Here is a 19659-nt window from a genome sequence, read left to right as displayed (position 1 = left end):
GGTTCGTATTGAATCAACCCCCTGCCTTCTAAATGGTTTAGAGTCTTTACGAGGCGTTTAGTGCTTAAGAACCTTTGAGCCTTTAAGGACCATTATGCGCTTTCACCCGCTTTTAAGAAACTTTAAGAGTGTTAGGACTAGTCTAGTTGGTTTTAGAGACAAGGTCTTTGATCTTTAAAAAAACAGGGAAAGATTAAGACCCTTTAAGTGCGCGGAAAATACGCAAAAAGGACGCGAAGGCGAAGATGGAAGGTAGGTTTAAACAAGGGAAAAAGGAGGAGAATGATGTGGCGGTAGAGGTACAGTGGAAGAAAATGAGTTGTTCTGCGTTTCTTCGGGAATTAATAATTGTCGTGAGGATCTATTGTTGCGTCAGTTACGGTTGAAGAAAAAAAATGTTAAAGTAAACTAATTTCTAACATGCAAATTTACAAGTTGCAGCTCGTTGTCAATTTTCCTGAGCCATTATCGCAGTAAGGAGGGTTGTTTCCAGGGTAGTATTTTGTATCAAAATCATTCCCTGCAAAAGTGTTATGTAAATGAGATACTGTAATTCCATTTATGTAAACTGAATCTTTAAGAAAATCATTGTAAATTATATATTTGATTCGTACATTTTTTGTATTGCATGTAGTTTACCACTTAAAAACCCGCTCAAATGGGATTTGATAGATAAAAAGTCAGCTTCTTATTTTAAGTTAGTTTACAACATTTTGATGAGCAAAAGAATGGCCAGTGAGCTTAAATAGATTTCAAAGCGAATCCACTTCTTTCCCATTTGCGAAAAATAACATTGGGAAGTCTTTTACATAAAATACATGAAATACATTGTTAATTAGCCGGACGTTCTCTAGTCCAGAAGGTATCTGAAGGTCCTGGGTGCGGTAACCTTAGACTAAAGTTGTATTTCGAGATGAATGCTACAAAGTAAGTAAATTAATGACACTCAAAAAAGGCAGATTCGTACACAAAGAATTGAAGTCGCAAATTAACCTAATGAGTGTAAACAATAAAATAAAAATTAATAACTGGTCAATTAAACAAATCAAAATAGGAATAAAATTTACATTGAAAGCAAACAAAACCAAATTCAAGGATCACCTACCCTGAGTTACAAACAGCTGAAGGCAATATAATTTCAATTAAAACTAACAAATTGAACTATACTGATTGGATGCAGAAAGTAAAGTGATGCTAAATTTTACCATGAACAAAATGCAAAATCAACAAAGGTAAATCAAGACCTTCATATAACATTGTTGGACGTGTCTCTATATACGCCAACGGTACTTGTCGTTTAAAATTTTGATAGCAGACATCTCAGGGTGGGTTCTCTAATAATAGGTAAAGATCCATAATAAGGAAAAATTATTCGGCTTTTGCATTCACTTAACTAACCCGACCTGCTGTTGTTTAGTCGCCTCTTACGACACGCAGTACTTTCTGCGGTAGGGGTATTCTTTCCCGCCCCTACACGGGAAGAAGTTTCCAATTGTCGCTGAAGACAATAAGTGGAAGCGAACGTTGTGAAGTATTTTATCGCCAAAAAAATGAATAATATCACTTTCTAGAGAAAATAACCGAAAACCTGAACAAAACGAGGGACGGGGGATGAATGCGTTTTCTACTAATGACAACAAAAGAAAGTACAAATTGGGAAAAGAATTTTGCGAAAAAAAAATGTTGGTGAAGATAGTGAAGACAAAAGTTGGACCATGGTCATACAATTTAGAATACAATTGACTCATTTTAATTATGAACAATTTATCCTAACCCATAGCTTTGTGTGCACCATTTTAATTAACAAAATGCCCTTGGGTTAATCACAATTTCAAGTTCTAAGTTCACAATTAATTACAATGACGAATACATAGTTCGGTAAATACGCTTTTGATTAAAACTTTATTTAATATTCCTAACAATATTCTTTTCTATTTGGCCGCATTGGCTGTACAGTTCATAGGTCCGCAGTTTTGAAACTGTGCTATCAGCGCATGAACGAACCTTCTGAACAAAACATGGAACCCGAAACTAAAGAATTGCGCTAATGTATCAAACAATAAAATTAGATTACGTGACTAACGCTATTAATCCTCCTCGAAACCATTTATAATTTTATATTGCTGTGTCTGTCTGCTCGTTTGTCTGTCCATGTCCACGATAACTTTGTTTAGAAACGCCCCATCGCTTTGAAAATTGGTACACATGTTCTAAAAAAGATATAATATAAAATTTATTAATTTGTTGTCTGGTGCGCATTCAGTTTAAACGTCCTACGTCGATTTACTCTCTCTATCTTTATAACATTATGACGATTATTCCTACTTTAATTGGGAGCTGCAACTTTGAAGTATCAAGCAAACTAATAAAAACTCTGAATTTCGATATTCACGAAATTTTTCCGTGCAGATTCTAAAGAGATCTAATTGGATTCTTAAAGACGTCAAGGGGATGGAGTAGCTCCTAAGAAAAATGAACATGATTCTTAGAGCGTAAGAAGGTCCTACTATGACTCCAGGAGAAAATTCTATAAGGACTTAAGAACATTTTTAACGATTCAAAGGTTCTAAAAATATCCTCAAAATAACATAGGTCATGGTTTACAATTGCAGCTACCAAACAAATTAGGATATGTAATTTTAATCACAAGATTTGAATTAATTTAAGGCCATCAATAACAAGTTAATTGTTTACCTCAATCATCCACTGACGCAGGTACCAAAATATAATATCAAACATTAATTATGATCATTTCAAATTTAGCGTAATTACCATTACGCGGAGCGTAAAATATAAGACAATTGGAGATAAAGTACAATTTGATATCCTGGAAACGGACATGTGTTTCTCAGTCTTGTGACTGCGTTTATTACAATTTGCTAAGGAAAAATAAGTACTTACGCAAAATGTACAAAAAAAACTTTCATTTATTTGAAAATAAATATTAACATTTTTTAATGCATTATATCTAAGGAGTTATAAACGACCAGCGTCATACACGCAGTTAAATTATCACAAACTCAAATAAATCGATCAGTTCTATCTTCGTACCCGCTACTCGTTAGAAAAAGAATTACCTAGCACAGCCATTTTGTCCTTAATTAATTACCTAATAGGCACATGTTGAAACCTTTGTACTTCGTTTGATGCCCGATGCATTGCAGAACTTTGGCACATCGTTATTTGTTTCCGATTCTTTAATTTTTGACTGCCAAATTCAAGTTGGGAGTCTTGTATATTTGAAACAGTTCGGCTACGGATAGCCTGGACATTGGGGATGGGGTCGGCGGAGTGTGCGGCGTCCATGGGCCGGCGCCGTCGATCCTCGGGGCGCTCTGCTCCTTAACTTTCTTGAGCTGCTCGAGCGCCTCGGCGTAGCTTGGAAGACCGGAAACTATGGTGTAGCTTGGTAACGATTCCAATTCACCGTTACCATTTTCGACGTTGGCGTTGCGGGCTTGTAAAACTGCAAGCAAAAATGCCACTGTTAGATTTCTGATTACGTCGACCCATAAATCAAAATTTGAGGTGTCAAAACTAAAAACAATATGATTAACGAGTCCTATTTTAACAAATTGATTTTAAATCACCATGAGCGATAATGCAAATTACCTTGTCGTGACAATTTTTCCAAATTCCCACATTGGCACACTTTCGTTGTGAAAAATATGTGATATAATACCTATATGGTGCTTTTATTTTCTGCATGACCCCCTGCACAATATTGTGCCAGTTTAGTAGGTAACTCGCACCATAAACTGCATCGTTTATGTAAGAGTAATTATCAGATTAGTCTGAACTCATGGCTGCATTGCTTCATTGTACTAATTCCAATCCCGGTTAAAACCTAATCAATAAAAAAACGTTTCATTTTAGAAGTCGTGAGTAATGACAGTGAAGGACTTTCTCAGCCAAGTTTGCGGTGGTGGATTTATACAAATGAATCATCGAGAAATCATGGCGTCTCCTATATGCAAATTTCGGGGATTTTCGTAAGTGATTTACTGTACAGCATCCCGAACCAAAGTTTCAAAATTCTTCTAGGGCTTTTTCAAAATTCAGAATTCGCCATTTTGGATGTAACACTTTCCGAACGAATGAAATTCAGTTTCGCTCAACGGGAATTTATCTTGGGGAGAATTCCCTGGTGGAATATTTCTGCGATGGCATATTTTTCTTGGTAGCGAATCTCCTCGGAGCGGTGAGCAAATTATTAATTTGAATGTTAATCGGGCGCTATTTTCGGATTACACGAAAGCTTGAGGAAATGTAGAAAATAAACAAAAACACACGCAGGCGAATAGTCTTGGAGCTAATTTACCAGAGGGTGGGTTTTCTCGGCGTTGGATTTTTGTCTGTAGACCTAGAGCCAAACGTTCAGAGCTGGGTAGAATACTTTGAAATAGTATTTGAATACTAAATAGTAAATACTTTACACAAATCAAAGGTATTTGCATACTAAATACTTTTACGTCCAGCACAAGCGAATACTAGAAACAGATACATTGAAAAGTATTCAAATACTTCACTGTAGAATCCATAATTTCAAACAGTTCCAAGATTGGGCTACTAGTTCAAAAGTTACAGCCCTTTTAATTTTTTTTCGAAATTGGTTTCTAGTCTGTAACTTTTGATTGAGAAGTCTGATCGAAAAAGTACGGATTGATTTAGATTCTACGCACCCAAATTAATAGGAAAAAGTGTTTTCCCGAGAAATATTGGGGTAGTCGATTTTTGGTAAAAAAGGAAGGTTATACACTGCCTTTTTTGAGCCCCGGAAAAAAAATTGTCTCAGATCGACCCGGAAAAGAAATTTTCTTATAGATTGTGACCTGTAGAATCCATAATTTAAACAGTTCCAAGATTGGGCTACTAGTTCAAAAGTTACAGCCCTTTGAATTTTCTTTCGAAATTGGTTTCTAGTCTATAACTTTTGATTGAGAAGTCTGATCGAAAAAGTACGAAATGTTTTGGATTTTTCTTGTGGGAGTTCCCAAGGGTTCACACGAACAAACGCCGCACACTGGACAAGCTGAAAGGTGCCATAAGCCAAAAAATCGCGAACCTTCCTCTTTAATGTCAGAGGAGGTGTTCGACAAGTTCATTTCAAGACTGGTAGAATCTGGGGAAAAATGCTTGTTCAAAGAAGATTTAAAGAACTTCAGATCTTAAATGGAAGAAATCGGTTGTTCTACATAAAAATCCTTCTTGGTCGCTCTGCTCTGCTTGACACCATCATACCGTGCTTTTCTTGCTATCATCAGAACCTTTTAGGAACTGCTAGATCCATTCAAGTCCTCTAGGTAACAACCACTCTTTCGGGCTCCACACAATCCTGATTTATTTGTGACTACCAAACCTTTTTCCAACTTTGAATACGAAATTTCGATCTCAAACACGATATTTTGACATTACGTACTGGTACCGGCACGTAGGAAGGCGAGAGCGAGCTATGCGCAGATGACCAATTTAGACTCTGAAGGAGAAACTCCGTGGCGCGCTAGTAGGTGCAATTAATAGAATATGAGTAGTGGGAATGCGCCATCTTTCGCCTTCTTACGTGTCGGTACCGGTACTTCGATATTTGGACATTTATGTGATGGGTCACATCATAGAATAAGTACCTATTACTTAATATAAAACAATGGTGGCCTCAACTGTAGGCTGATGGCACCAAGAGGAACAAGTTTGCGCTTAAAAGTCCCCAACTAGAGCAAGGTGGAACCTTTCCTTAGCTATGAGAGATTCTTCGGAACTGCCCTGCCCTTCAAAGATGATTTTTTTTTTAAATTCTATGTCAGGAAAATGTAATGTGTGAAATCTTTGCACTCTGTTTGGCACTACGTAACCCCATTTAACGCCATGAAAATCTTTCGAGCACTACCATCCCCCAAACGCCATCAGTTACTTTTTGGACCATCATTCTCTTGTTAAAATTGTTGTCCCTCTTGGGGCCACCAAGTACTTTTCCCAAAATTTCGAACTTTTTTACTTGTAATAATAATAAACGAGAAATTTCACGTGTAAAAGTCAAAATGTGCAGATGAAACGATTTAAAAAAAGCGCCTTTCTAAAAAGGTGCCAGCACTGTGATAGCATTTAATCCTTTCCTCAGACAAATTGGAGTTTGGATCAAGAATTTGGGTTTCTCTATGCAGCAAGCATATAGGATTCATAAATACAAAAAGGGCACAAGGAGTGGAAAAGATTGGTTGTTTGTTATAACTATTTTAATAAGTCGCGCATTCCTGCCTTGGTGCAAGACTAGACACCATAATGAGACAATTAGCAAAAAAGGTACAATAGATTTTGTGCTATTATTTCCGTTTTGTCCGCCCGACTGTCCGTCTGTCCGTGTTAACCTATTTTTAGATCGTAGGGTCCTGGAATTTGTTGCAATAGGTAGCCTATACCGTGAAGGTGTGCCAGACGGCCATCAAATTCCGCTATCTGAGGGAGTCCCCCCATGAGCTTTTTCCTGAGATGCTGTTTTAGAAAGTGAAACGTGCGACTCCTTTTCGAGATTAGTGGATGGCCGAGGAGGGGAGGGAAGATTAAAGGAACTGTTTTCTACCAACTCCCGCCCTTCTTTCTGACCCCATATCAAAAGAGGGTTGCTGGAACTGGTTTTATCCTTCATGGTACTCTAATGAAAGGTCTCAACGAAAGAAATTAATGATCGTGATCGGATATAATTCCTTATATCTCAAGAACAGATTGTCGGAGGAGGGTACTTACATAGGCAAAATGAATGCTCTCAACGAAAAATCTTTAAATGTTTAAATACCTAACTTGAATCATTTGATCATTGTCATTTTGCTACCAGAATCATATGAGCCAAGTATCACACTGTCTCCAAAGCAAGGATGAATAGGATCATTTGCTTTAAATAAATAAAAGTAGATCTTTTCACCATTTTCCTCACAATCTTTGTAGTTGGATAAAATATCTGTTGTCAACTCTTGACGATATCGACGTGTTCAAGAAATGGGATTATAATAATCGAGAGGTTTGAAGATAACGCTTTTACTATCCATGCACGTCCGATTGATAAATCTATCAGCATGCCAGTATTATCGTATTGTTTTAAAGTTTTTCGTAGCGAAGGAGGAATAATATGTCACGTCTCTAGCCTTTTCTCAAACAATTACTGGTAGGAAATCTTCAGAGAGGTAAATACAGCACTGATCTGGACAAAAAACTAACTGGGCTGTGTAGTGAATAATTAAAAATTGATTAAGCCAAAGATTTTTAGAGTTCAGTTTGAAAATGTCCACCAGACGAAGAAGAAAGTGGTAGAACAGATACAAATGTGGTGGCAGACCAACACTTCCACACCTCTTTATAATCACAACGTTTTAATAGGTACAATAATTAAGGTAAAAAACCATGTTTATTCAAGGTTGTCTATCGTCACAATTTGTTTGCGAAAACTGTTTACAGTTTGATACGTTGAAAATGCGTCCCAAAGATCGCTGCAGGTCACGCGGGAAACTGCAAAAATGAGTTTTACTAAACCAATTTTGACGATAAGTACTTAACACAAGATAGGGGGTCACGCGATGACAAAGTTTGTGTATTTAGGCGATAAATGCACTAGAGAATAAAAATGATACGCACATTCTGATGTTTATGAATTATTTATGCAGATTAATTACGAAGAAACTGACTATTTATATCGAGTGTCTAAAGAATTACCAAGAGGTGTGTCACCGCAAAAATATCTTGGGCCACAATCTCTTGGTTTTTGGAAATGCGGATGATTCACGTGGGTAATTACTAAAGTACCTAACGGAAATTGCACGAAAAGGATGTGCCGGTTGACTGACAGTTCATTGACAGTTTTAGACCTCATGGTTTTTGAAGACTCAATCATCTGGTGTAATTAACACGCGGTAAGCATATTTTAGAAAGTTGGTAATTAGATATTCGATACTTACTGTGCCTTTTCCACTGCTGGAATTTGTGGTACAGCAGGCAGGAGCACATGCAGCAAACGCAGCTGAGGACGATCAACGTAAGGATAATTCCAACCCAAACGTCCGCCAAAAATTGTTCGTAATCTGGATCGGTTTGTGCAGCAATCACTTTATCAACTTCCGTCGAAAGTAACACCGAAAAATTCTTCTCCTCGAAGGGATGGATGTTGTCGATTTTGTTGAAGAAGTACTTCTCCATTTCACTCATTCACGAAACTTGCACACTACTAAACTGAATGCGGTGAAGTGACCATGAGCCGAAGGTGTAATGATAAGAAGTTCTAGGCTTTCACTACTATTGAAATCTCCCACCTTAATTTGTAATTGAATAACATTATACCTGCGACGACGTTTAATCAGGTGAACAAATACGGAACGAATGCTGCCGCAAAGATGCGTTTACGTACACCTGCTATGGCGAAGGACACTTTTGCCCGATGGGTTTTTTACCCTTCTTCTGCAACTACAAGATGACGTGCGGGAAATGTACGAGTTTCCGCGAAGATTTTGAAGTTTGCAATTACACACGTGTCGTCTATTATTTCAGAAAAGTTCTCACGATCTCCTTATCACGTAATACTATCGTTTTTTCCGCTAATTTTTGTAATATGGGATGACGGTAGCTTCAACACACATACCCATTTAATTATCACCAAAAAGTGTTAGGCGTCTACGAGATGAGAAAAACGTCTACGAATTTTATCAATAAATTCCAAAATAGTGAGGTCATTGGAAGCAATTTTTTGTAGGTCAAATTTGATTGTAAAGCTGTTACTAAGTTCATTTACGATTACGGCTTAATTGTAGGTGTGACGCAGCATGAAGTTTCTTCTTGGGTCTGATGACTTTGTTAGATCTTTTTCATTGTGACTGTGCGGTTGCACAATGTTATTGTCATCGCTTCTGGGAAAAATGTCAGTAAATAACTCCATTCGCATCTAATACTGCTAAGATGGACAAAGAAAATTACAGTTTATGGTTAAATCTGCAAAGATGCACGTATCCTGAAAAGCAACATACTGTGTAGCAATGATTTTTCCATGTGAGTTTGTTATCAACTTTGTAACGCAAAAATCCGATACAACCGAATAGCGAACGACCCACAATATCTTCATGCATCCATCATTTTTATAAAAATTTTTTGGCTCCATAGTCTAACGTAGCTGAAAAACAATAGCGACCTCGCTGAATCCCATTTTGTTCATTTTATACAAATAAACTTGGTCCCCCAACTCTGTTATTGTTTATAGAATTCATTTTGGAATTCTGTGAATCGCCGATGACAATAATTTGTCTTCTACATTCGACGTCGATGTGAAGATCTATTGATGATTCCATTATCCCCTCATAATGCTTTCCAATTCACGTTTTTCATTGAGCAAAATACTTAGATGTTAACAAATACTCATTTGAAAGCAAGTTACCGATACAAAGTCAATTTTACTTTTTACAATGCACAAGTACAATCCAGTCTCTCGTAGGGGGCCATTCACTGGTGTACAATTTCAATGGCAATTACTAATTACAAAAAAATTAATCATTAATGCTATTATGCACGACCGACCACTAGAATCATGTAAAGAAAAACTAAAAAACTTAACCGCGAAATATGGACTTGTTTTTTTGCGAATATTCTAGAATATTCCTCCCTCTCTGTTAGAAATCAATCCTTTTGAAGACTGATTTAAATTTATTGTTAGTTCATTGTAAATAAATAAGTCACGTAATTAAATTTACGTTACGGTATTTTTATTGAGATCAAATATAAAATTTAAAAAAGTTAATTTTTTGTTTAACCTGCTCCACGCATTCGTCAGCATCATCTGAAATGTTAAGAAAAGACCTCTAAACTGGCGTTTTGAATTTTAAATTACTTTGTGTTCAAAAGGAACTTATAAACATATTAATTTATCAACTATTTAGTTCTTGGTTATATTCCAGTGAGGAATTTTGGGTTTTTTTTCCATTATAAAATGTAAAAAATTTAGGATCCCAATATAACAATCTTTTGAATTTACGACTAATTTGTACCCGCGAGGAAATTGTACTTTTCGGCGTCGCCATCTCGGCGCAAGAAAACATCGCCGGAAACCAATTTTATCCGAAAAAAATGTTCTTGCGAACTTCGCAATTTATTAATTATTAATTTTTTCTCGCAGACTAATCCCTACTATTTGGTGTTAATAACGTCTAGTAATTTAAATCCACCATGTTTTTCATTGTGCCAATAGGAATCGCTATATTCACGAAAGACCAAAAGAAAAAGCTGTGATTTCCTATTGAAATTCAGCTAAATTAGCTTTTTTTACAATTGTGCAATTATAATCAAATAACACTAATTAAGAAGACGAAATATGGTATAAAAGCCAGGCATACCAAAGGTTTCCGAAAGCTTCATTGAAATTAAACAAGGCAACCAAAATGAGCTTCATTTCCATAACGGTCAACTTGTGAAATATTAGCCAATCAAATTTGTTAACCCACAACTTAACTATAACTATAAACTGAAGTTTAAACTAACATTGTACTACTGGGTCTTAGAATCTCAAATGTTTCTAACTTGTAACACAACGAAATTTCGAAAAAATTTAAATGCAAATTTACAGCTACCGTTGCGTGGTGTCTGTATCTATGTGAGATTTGTCCCGAATGCAAACCGATCTGTCTGTCTGCCTGTGAACACTGGTTTATTTTAATTGACATTCCTCGAACTCATTTTGAATATACCTATAGTAGTAACGAGCATGGTATCAGCATATCTATGTACTCTACTAACGTAATCCCTTTCATCTAAATTAACTATACGTATCTTAGTAGTTTTATTGGCCCTTAAAACAGTCAGATAGAACATAGAAGTACATAATCCTTCTTACTTATGTTTTCTTTACCTTTTACAATGTATTAACTTAGCTGCTCTGTATAGCTACGAATTGTAGTTGTCACTCTTACAATAAATATGACACCGCAACTGAAATGCTGGGAAAATCCTGCTGATGACAATCTTTTTTGTCTCTTGAGGTAACTAAAAAAATTTAGACTGAATAAAAAGGTGAACTGGGCTAATTACCCGTAAGATGAAGTAGGTATACAATTCAAAATTGAGGCAAAACTGTATCTCATTGAATAGTTAGGTAAGTCTAAAAATACCTAATGAACGTTACACATTGACACAATATTAGAGATAGCGCCGCAACGGCATTGAACTTTTTTTTTTCAAAAAGCAACCTAACATATTTATTAGGGTATTCGAAAGACCGCATTGCCGTTGTCGAGACAGTTACTGTTCTAACGGAAGCAATTGCAGAACGTCTTAAAAAAACAGCACACGCAAAGGATATAAAAGCGACGCGAATTTCGCGATTTGGAGCTTTTAGCACTTGTTAAAAAATCGTTAAACAATTTTCGCATGCTTGACGGAAAGTGTGTCAAGATCGCAGAGGGAAAATGCTTTGGGCTGCACAAAACAATAGAAGGAATCCAAAACAAAGCAATTCTCAATTATGTACCTACCAATAAAAAATTGCCCAGAATTAATAATCGTTTAAGATAGTATAACATCCAAATAACATTGAATTCTGTAAAAGGTCAACAAAAATTTTCCTTTGAGAATTTGAACAATTTAGTGTCTAAGTAGTGATAAAAGGCACATACAAAAAATTAATAAGACTTTTGGCATAAAGGATGTAAGCTAGGAAGCTATTCTATCAAGAATTTGGCAACTGGTTTTGCTTAGGTTTCCTGTAGAAAGAAGATCCGTCTGTAAAACCAACTTTTCTTTTACTGTCGAACTTTCAAGAGAACAGAATACTCACAAGTAGTATTCACTAGGGAATGCAATCCCGCAGCAAAATCTCAATCCCGGTATTTGCGGGATTATTAGATGTTAATTCCGCGGGATCTCGCAAAACTTTAAATAAATTGGCAAATAAGCAATTCTGTGCGGTTAACTTCTGTATTAAAATAAATCGCTAATTATCACAATATTGAACAAAAAAGTACCTTCGGCCTAACTTAGAACTCAAAAAAATCTTACCTGTAAAGTACAAAAAGTCTTCTAAAGTGCATCAAAAATCATAGTACATTTTTAACGAAAAAAGTTTAACAATTATTTAAAAAATAATTCGCCGTTATCAGTTTCATTAACAAAGTAAACAGAGTCGTCCCCTTGGTCGACAGATTCCTCAGTCCCGCAAATCCCGCGGGATCCCGCTCCATTTATGTGCGGGATTAATCTCGCAAAAATGCTGCGGGATCCCGGTATTTCGGGATCCCGCAATCCCGGTATTGCATTCCCTAGTTTCTAGTCTATAACTTTTGATTGAGAAGTCTGATCGACAAAGTACGAATTGTTTTGGATTCTACGCACCAAAATTAATAAGAAAAAGTGTTTTCCCGAGAAATTTTGGTGCAGTCGATTTTTGGTAAAAAAGGAAGGTTATAACCTTCCTTTTTTTGAAGCCCTCAAAAAAAATTGTCTCAGATCGACCCGGAAAAAAACTTTTCTTATAGAATGTGGCCTGTAGAATCCATAATTTCAAACAGTTCCTAGATTGGACTACTAGTTCAAAAGTTACAGCCCTTTGAATTTTCATCCGAAATTGGTTTCTAGTCTATAACCTTTGATTGAGAGGTGTGATCGAAAAAGTACGAATTGTTTTGGATTCTACGCACCAACATTAATAAGAAAAAGTGTTTTTCCGAGAAATTTTGGTGCAGTCGATTTTTGGTAAAAAAGGAAGGTTGTACACTGCCTTTTTTGAGGCCCTCAAAAAAATTGTCTCAGATCGACCCGGGAAAAAATTTTTCTTATAGAATGTGGCCTGTAGAATCCATAATTTCAAACAGTTCCTAGATTGGGCTACTAGTTCAAAAGTTACAGCCCTTTGAATTTTTTTTCGAAATTGGTTTCTAGTCTATAACTTTTGATTGAGAAGTCTGATCGAAAAAGTACGAATTGTTTTGGATTCTACGCACCAAAATTAATAAGAAAAAGTGTTTTCCCGAGAAATTTTGGTGCAGTCGATTTTTGGTAAAAAAGGAAGGTTATAACCTTTGAGGCCCTAAAAAAAAATGGTCTCAGATCGACCCGGAAAAAATTTTCCTTTAGAATGTGGCCTGTAGAATCCATAATTTCAAACAGTTCCAAGATTGGGCTACTAGTTCAAAAGTTACAGCCCTTTGAATTTTCTTTCGAAATTGGTTTCTAGTCTATAACCTTTGATTGAGAAGTCTGATCGAAAAAGTACGAATTGTTTTGGATTCTACGCACCAAAATTAATAAGAAAAAGTGTTTTTCCGAAATTTTGGTGCAGTCGATTTTTTGTAAAAAAGGAAGGTTATATACTGCCTTTTTTTGAGCCCCGAAAAAACAATTGTCTCAGATCGACCCGGAAAAAAATTTTCTGATAGAATGTGGCCTGTAGAATCCATAATTTCAAACAGTTCCAAGATTGGGCTACTAGTTCAAAAGTTACAGCCCTTTGAATTTTCTTTCGAAATTGGTTTCTAGTCTGTAACTTTTGATTGAGAAGTCTGATCGAAAAAGTACAAATTGTTTTGGATTCTACGCACCAAAATTAATAAGAAAAAGTGTTTTCCCGAGAAATTTTGGTGCAGTCGATTTTTGGTAAAAAAGGAAGGTTATAACCTTTGAGGCCCTAAAAAAAAATGGTCTCAGATCGACCCGGAAAAAATTTTCCTTTAGAATGTGGCCTGTAGAATCCATAATTTCAAACAGTTTCAAGATTGGGCTACTAGTTCAAAAGTTACAGCCCTTTGAATTTTCTTTCGAAATTGGTTTTTAGTCTATAACTTTTGATTGAGAAGTCTGATCGAAAAAGTACGAATTGTTTTGGATCCTACGCACCAAAATTAATAAGAAAAAGTGTTTTCCCGAGAAATTTTGGTGCAGTCGATTTTTGGTAAAAAAGGAAGGTTGTACACTGCCTTTTTTTGAGGCCCTCAAAAAAATTGTCTCAGATCGACCCGGAAAAAAATTTTTCTTATAGAATGTGGCCTGTAGAATCCATAATTTCAAACAGTTCCTAGATTGGGCTACTAGTTCAAAAGTTACAGCCCTTTGAATTTTCTTTCGAAATTGGTAAACAGAGTCGTCCCCTCAGTCCCGCAAATCCCGCGGGATCCCGCTCCATTTATGTGCGGGATTAATCTCGCAAAAATGCCGCGGGATCCCGATCCCGGTATTTCGGGATCCCGCAATCCCGGTATTGCATTCCCAAACGCAAGAACCCCAAGAAAATTTGCTGGAGGTTTACTTTTCACGCCAAACACAGTCCCCGATAGCAAGTAAGTAGGTACTTCTCAAAATCCTATAAAATAGCTGTAGAAAAGGGAAAATAACAGTCGGTAACGCTAACAGAAAATCGTTCGCCTTCCACTTACCAACTTCCCAAACCATTCCATCTTTGAATCACTGATAGTTGTGGCCGTTGTTTAGTCGCCTTTTACGACACACAGTGCCCTCTGTGGTAGGGAATAGGGATATTTTTTCCCGTCCCTACACGGGTTGTATGTATGTTCAGCATATAATTTATTGGGACGACTGACTGTTTTCCGTACATCTGCCCATCGGTTCACGCTATTACGTACTATAGATCGTATCATCTAAAAAAGGAATACTTTCGTATTGTAACTTCCCACCAAGTTTATTGGTCATCTCAATATCGCTGGGCTATATGAATGAAGATAGAACTGGCAATCAAAAATGAGTTGCTGTCAAGTGGCCTTTGTAAGTTCAAGTTAAGTACGATTTCTCATGTAAACAAAAATTCCAAAGGTGACTTGACAGCATCTCATTTTTGATCGCATAGTATAAATCTGGTAATCATGTGCGCCGTTGGAACCACCTTCTAGACTCCCAACGAATGAGCGAAGTGTTTATAAACGCATAAACCTTTATAAGTTGAATGGTCCACTCTACAATACACTGGATCTACACAATAACTTCATTTAATGCAGTCATTGTGAGTCTACAGGCTGGTTCCATTGAGAAAAATTTTCGCCTTATATCCTTAATATGTCACCAAAATTCTGGCCAAAATTTCATAAAAATATAAAACCATTTTTGAGATATCGCCTTGTAACACTTTACCTTTTACCCTATATACCTAAGTTAAAACTCAATCATGCCCATTTTCCAGCTAGGATTGGTGTAATTGACTCCCCCCTTTGTACTTGTGATAATGAATGAATGAAAGTATCGCCGGAGATGTAAACCACATAATCTTAAATTGCAAGTTGAATGAAGATTCCACATCTCTACTATATCATAGCATTGAATAATAAATATTTATTCAATGATCATAGAGTAAATCAAGAGCTAATTGTTAACACCAATTCATACTATCCAATAATAGTTCTGTGGCAAATAGACATGGTCTAATGCTAAAAAAAGAACAATAAGCGGAAGTAGAGGCACAACTTTCATATTTTCAGACACCTTGCCCGAGTTTTTTATTGTTTAAATGCTTTCCCCACCCCTAAAAATTGAACAAAGAAAAAAATTAGAACATATGTTAAAATTTGTCCCCCCATGTCGTTAAGTCACCAAAATTTCATAAAAATATATACAACTATTTTCGAGATATCGCCATGTAACTCTAAAAAGCTCATGCTTATTTTTTACTGATCTGGTCGATCAATTTACATAAACACATTCAAAAGCATTTTTCCTACACAAATTTGCCCAAAAATAGCGCGCAGACTAGCAAAACAGAAACAAAAATTGGCAAAAGAAGAAATATGAAATGTACGTGTCCCCATATCTTAAGAGGCTTAAGTTGGTCCTGGAGTGGATGTGCGGCAGGTGATCCCTTTGTAAAACACCAAAAACAAAACAACGTAAAGTTTCAAGTATTCGACCATGTCACTTGTTCTTGATTCCACAGCACATTGTCCCATTTCAGGACGATCCCTGTAAACTTGTATTCTTGTGAGAATTGGAAAAACAAGTACTGTCGACGTAAGAGCGAAGAACACCGTCATGGTCACAAATCGTGAAGAGACGAACAGAATGGACAGTTTTTCTACAGCTTTAGTTTGTAGCTTGGTTTTGTATGAATGATTCTCAAGAATCCACTACTGAAATTACTAGACATACTTTTGGCCCCGAAAAACACAATTACATGTTACTATACTTGACGCCAATTCCTAAGTCGCCCATGCATAACATAACAAAGGTATATTTTTAGATTATTTTGATGTATATTCGTTAAATTAAGGTACCATGGGTCTGTGCAATCTGCTTTGCACTTGTTATGTAATAATATAATCATATTAGGTAATAGTAGGTATTATTCGAGGTATTATCGTTGTTGACAATACAGTATGACGACGAATACCATTACCTAGTTCAAAAGTGTCTTGGGATTCTTCTTGGTAACCAATGCAACACCATTACCAAAAGTTGGTACGGGCTAACCCAAACACCTTCTCTTACCACAAGAGTTTGGAGTGGTACGAGGTTTATCAGAACTCTCATAAATACTGAAATCAATTAACGAAAGCTCCAACGTTTGATCTACGTGACCGAAACTTGGTAGCTAGGCTAAATTCAAGTAAATTGCTGAAAGGCGCACTTCGAAGGGGAAAATCCGGTCACGGCAACTCGTTTATTTAATTAAATCTCATATGACCTGCTATTTTCTCGATAAATAGTAGGTATATACCTAAACATTGCGACGTAAACACACTGGTGTAATGAAAATTGAACTTGGACGAACTCGCAAAGGTTTCACTTTCTGGCATTTCCTCAAGAACCTCGTCCCAAAATCGATCCAGCCTTTAAGTTTAACCTTGTCTGATGGTTTTGCACGCGATCTGCGTTATATTGTAATTGCATGGATGAGTTTTCCTTTTGCCTAAGAGAAATTTTCCAATTAATAATGGTAAAGTTCCACTAATAGTTGTCGTATTACCGGCGTTTGTAACAAAATGAGGTAATTGGAATTATGAACATAACAGTTACATAACGAAACCCGTGCGTTGTACGATCATGACCTACACCTACTACGGTTGCCTGGTACGGCGTTTACTTTCTCTCGTCGAAGTGGTTAAGAATGAACTTTTTATTTCGAAAACCAATAAAAAAGCCAACGAAAATGTGTACCTACCCTCACCAACCTCCAAATAATTATTTTGAGCGACTGTTATTGTGGAATCGATTGTTTTAATAATCATCTTCACTGATAAGGGTAAGTGAAATATTGGAAACGGTGGTAGCCAGGTAGTAGGTATAGCTTCCACCCGCGGTGGAAGGTTTTGGCAGCTTGACGATCGCTTCTGCCAATGGTTTCGAAGGTCTGCTAAGTAGTACTTCTCTGGTGCCAGATTAGTGGAACGTAACTTCCAGGTTCTTCTCGTTCGGTTAGTGATTAAAGACTCACATTAGCGGAGGGTACGTACTTCTCCTCGGCTTTTCTTCTGAATGCGGCGATAGCTGTAGTGGTTAGACGCCACTAAAATGATCATGAGACTTTTTCTAGCACGAAGTATAAAGAATAATTCTGTACGTGTATCATTAAGAATAGCATAATATGCAAATGTAGTAAACGAAGCGAGGTTTTTACGGGATTACTCATTCTTACAGAATTGCGTGACTTGTACCCAAAATAGCGGGGTACGCGATTTTAGAAAAAAAACCAGAAAAAACATCAATTTTACACACGAAAAGTTAATGAACTGACAATGTCTTAACCTTGTACCAAAAATAAAGATCGAGGTGATTCATGAAATTTGACTTCATTTAAGATAGATCCATCCATCCAAAACTCAAAACAGATTCTACATTTCAAACAATTAGCGGAATCTTTATTTTAATCACAAAGAAGGTGGTAATGCGTATCCAATGTCGCATTTGACGTTTTCACATCAGCACTAATGCGGAGTCTGATTATTTAGGTGGGAGATTTTATAATACATAATTGGATGTTCGTTGATCGATTGTATGTAGGTAATTGTTGTTTTTGAAAATTTTGATTCCGGTAGTGCGTAAGTAAGAAAAAATTAGGTAATTAAGAGCCGATTGATGAAGTGTCCTTGCAATGAAATTATTTAAAATTGTAGTTACCAGGGAAACTGGTTTTTGTTAAACAAATGTGTACACTTTTAATAAGCAGTGTAGTAAAAACTGGTTGCAAAGTCCATTTTCTTGAAATGAATTAAACAATTTTCGATACCTCGTGTTTATAATTTGGACGTGGAGGACCCTTTGGTAGGTATAGGTGCGAGGATCAATTCTACTGCTCTTAAATAAATAACAATGCTACATATAAGAGTCAAAATAAGCTTTATTTTTCGACGTAGTCCCCACCGAAGCTTAACACACTTCGGACACCGCTTCTCCAACTCATCCCTAACGTGCTTTTGCTCGGATTTTCAAAGTAGATGTTCTCTGTCACCTGTGACATTCGTACAGCATTTTTCTTCACTCTTCAGCCAGATAAAGTTTTAGCTTTGGGTCCAGGCAGACAAAGCCATACCAGCTAGGCGAATAAGGGGGTTGTTAATTAATTAAAATCGCCAATCGACCAAATGAGTCACAGATGCATTGTCGTAGTGAAAGAACATTTTCTTCTTCACAAATCGACGCCCTTTCTCAGCGTTTGAAGCCTGCAAATGGGTCAAATGTAATAATAAAAATAGTACCCCTGTTGATTATTTTACCCTTTCTAAGGTGTACCTAGTGGACTAGCAGAATACCCTGTGCACCACAGACAAATAATACTATTACTTTACGGAAGACGCAACCACCTTCGCCTTCTTCGGAGCCTGTTCGCCTTTCTTGGTCCACATGGTTTTGTTTCGGGGGTGTACCTAATAGTGATTGTAAATTTCGTCCATATAGTAACAAAACGACGCACAAAGACTCCTCGATTCTTTCGCAACAAACTCGCCCTCATCGTACTTCAGGGCCCGAACAGCAAGAGCAGCACCTATCGCACCTTTTTGATTTGATGTGCAATTCATCATGCAGTGCTACGAAAAAAAGACATCAAACTGAAACTACCCTCGTACCTATCGCAGTACCCAATGCAAACTGTGGAATAATCTGAAAATAAGTACCTACTATTGCTAGATGATTTTCCATACAAAGCGTAGGTATCAAATTAAAATATTCATCAATATTATAAATGAAAAATGACATAGATTCTGTAACGTGACTAAATGGCGAACTTTGGTTAGGAAATCCTTACATAGATCAATTAGAAATGGTTGCCCTTCAGATTTTTGGCCAAAGTTCATTAAAGAACCCCCTTTAAACCAACCGAGACGCTAAAATTGCCCTTCGAATTGTTGAAACAATAGGAATTGTCAATAAAAAAATAAAGCATATAAAAACATGTACTATAGAAACGTTTCTATGCAAATTGTGAATAAAATAACTAATTTAGAAAGCTATAAATAGGAACAATTTAAAAAAAAAAAGTTATTTTGGGGTGAGATAGGATTGAGTAGTAATTTTGTGTAGAGCACACTTATTGTAACGTTAAATCATTCATTGGGAGGTCATAGGTCATATGGTGTTAAAGTTAAAGGATGCGAAAACCAGCAGGAATTAATTAATTAATCGCATAAATGCTAATTACGCAATTATCCGCTAATATACCAGCTGGAAAATAAAAAAAATCCCCAAAATCGGTCGATTTTGTAGCACTTAATT

The 19659-nt window shown here is 36.5% G+C and overlaps 1 protein-coding gene across 1 annotated transcript; it reads right to left on the bottom strand.

Moving 5' to 3' along the window:
• Positions 1–2909: 2909 nt before the first annotated feature.
• On the bottom strand, positions 2910–8401 carry LOC116172398 (protein commissureless 2 homolog). The gene is made up of 2 exons (XM_031489611.1): positions 7941–8401; positions 2910–3466 (listed from the first exon to the last, which is right to left on the bottom strand). Exons 1-2 carry the CDS (start codon positions 8185–8187, stop codon positions 3198–3200), a joined length of 516 nt encoding a protein of 171 aa, XP_031345471.1. The 5' UTR covers positions 8188–8401; the 3' UTR covers positions 2910–3197.
• Between the last annotated feature and the right edge of the window lie 11258 nt (positions 8402–19659).

The sequence above is a fragment of the Photinus pyralis genome, unplaced genomic scaffold, assembly GCF_008802855.1.
Source record: "Photinus pyralis isolate 1611_PpyrPB1 unplaced genomic scaffold, Ppyr1.3 Ppyr1.4_LG5, whole genome shotgun sequence".
In the NCBI taxonomy this organism is placed as follows: Eukaryota; Metazoa; Arthropoda; class Insecta; order Coleoptera; family Lampyridae; genus Photinus; species Photinus pyralis.
Note: the sequence above shows the minus strand (reverse complement) of the source record. Positions and strands in the feature narration are given on the sequence as shown.

Bases quoted from the DNA above. Each gene is read 5' to 3' on its own strand.
- LOC116172398 (XM_031489611.1), bottom strand. From the start codon at position 8,187: ATGAGTGAAATGGAGAAGTACTTCTTCAACAAAATCGACAACATCCAT. The intron at 3,467-7,940 runs GTAAGTATCGAA...TTTTGCTTGCAG, and splicing joins CCAGCAGTGGAAAAGGCACA to TTTTACAAGCCCGCAACGCC.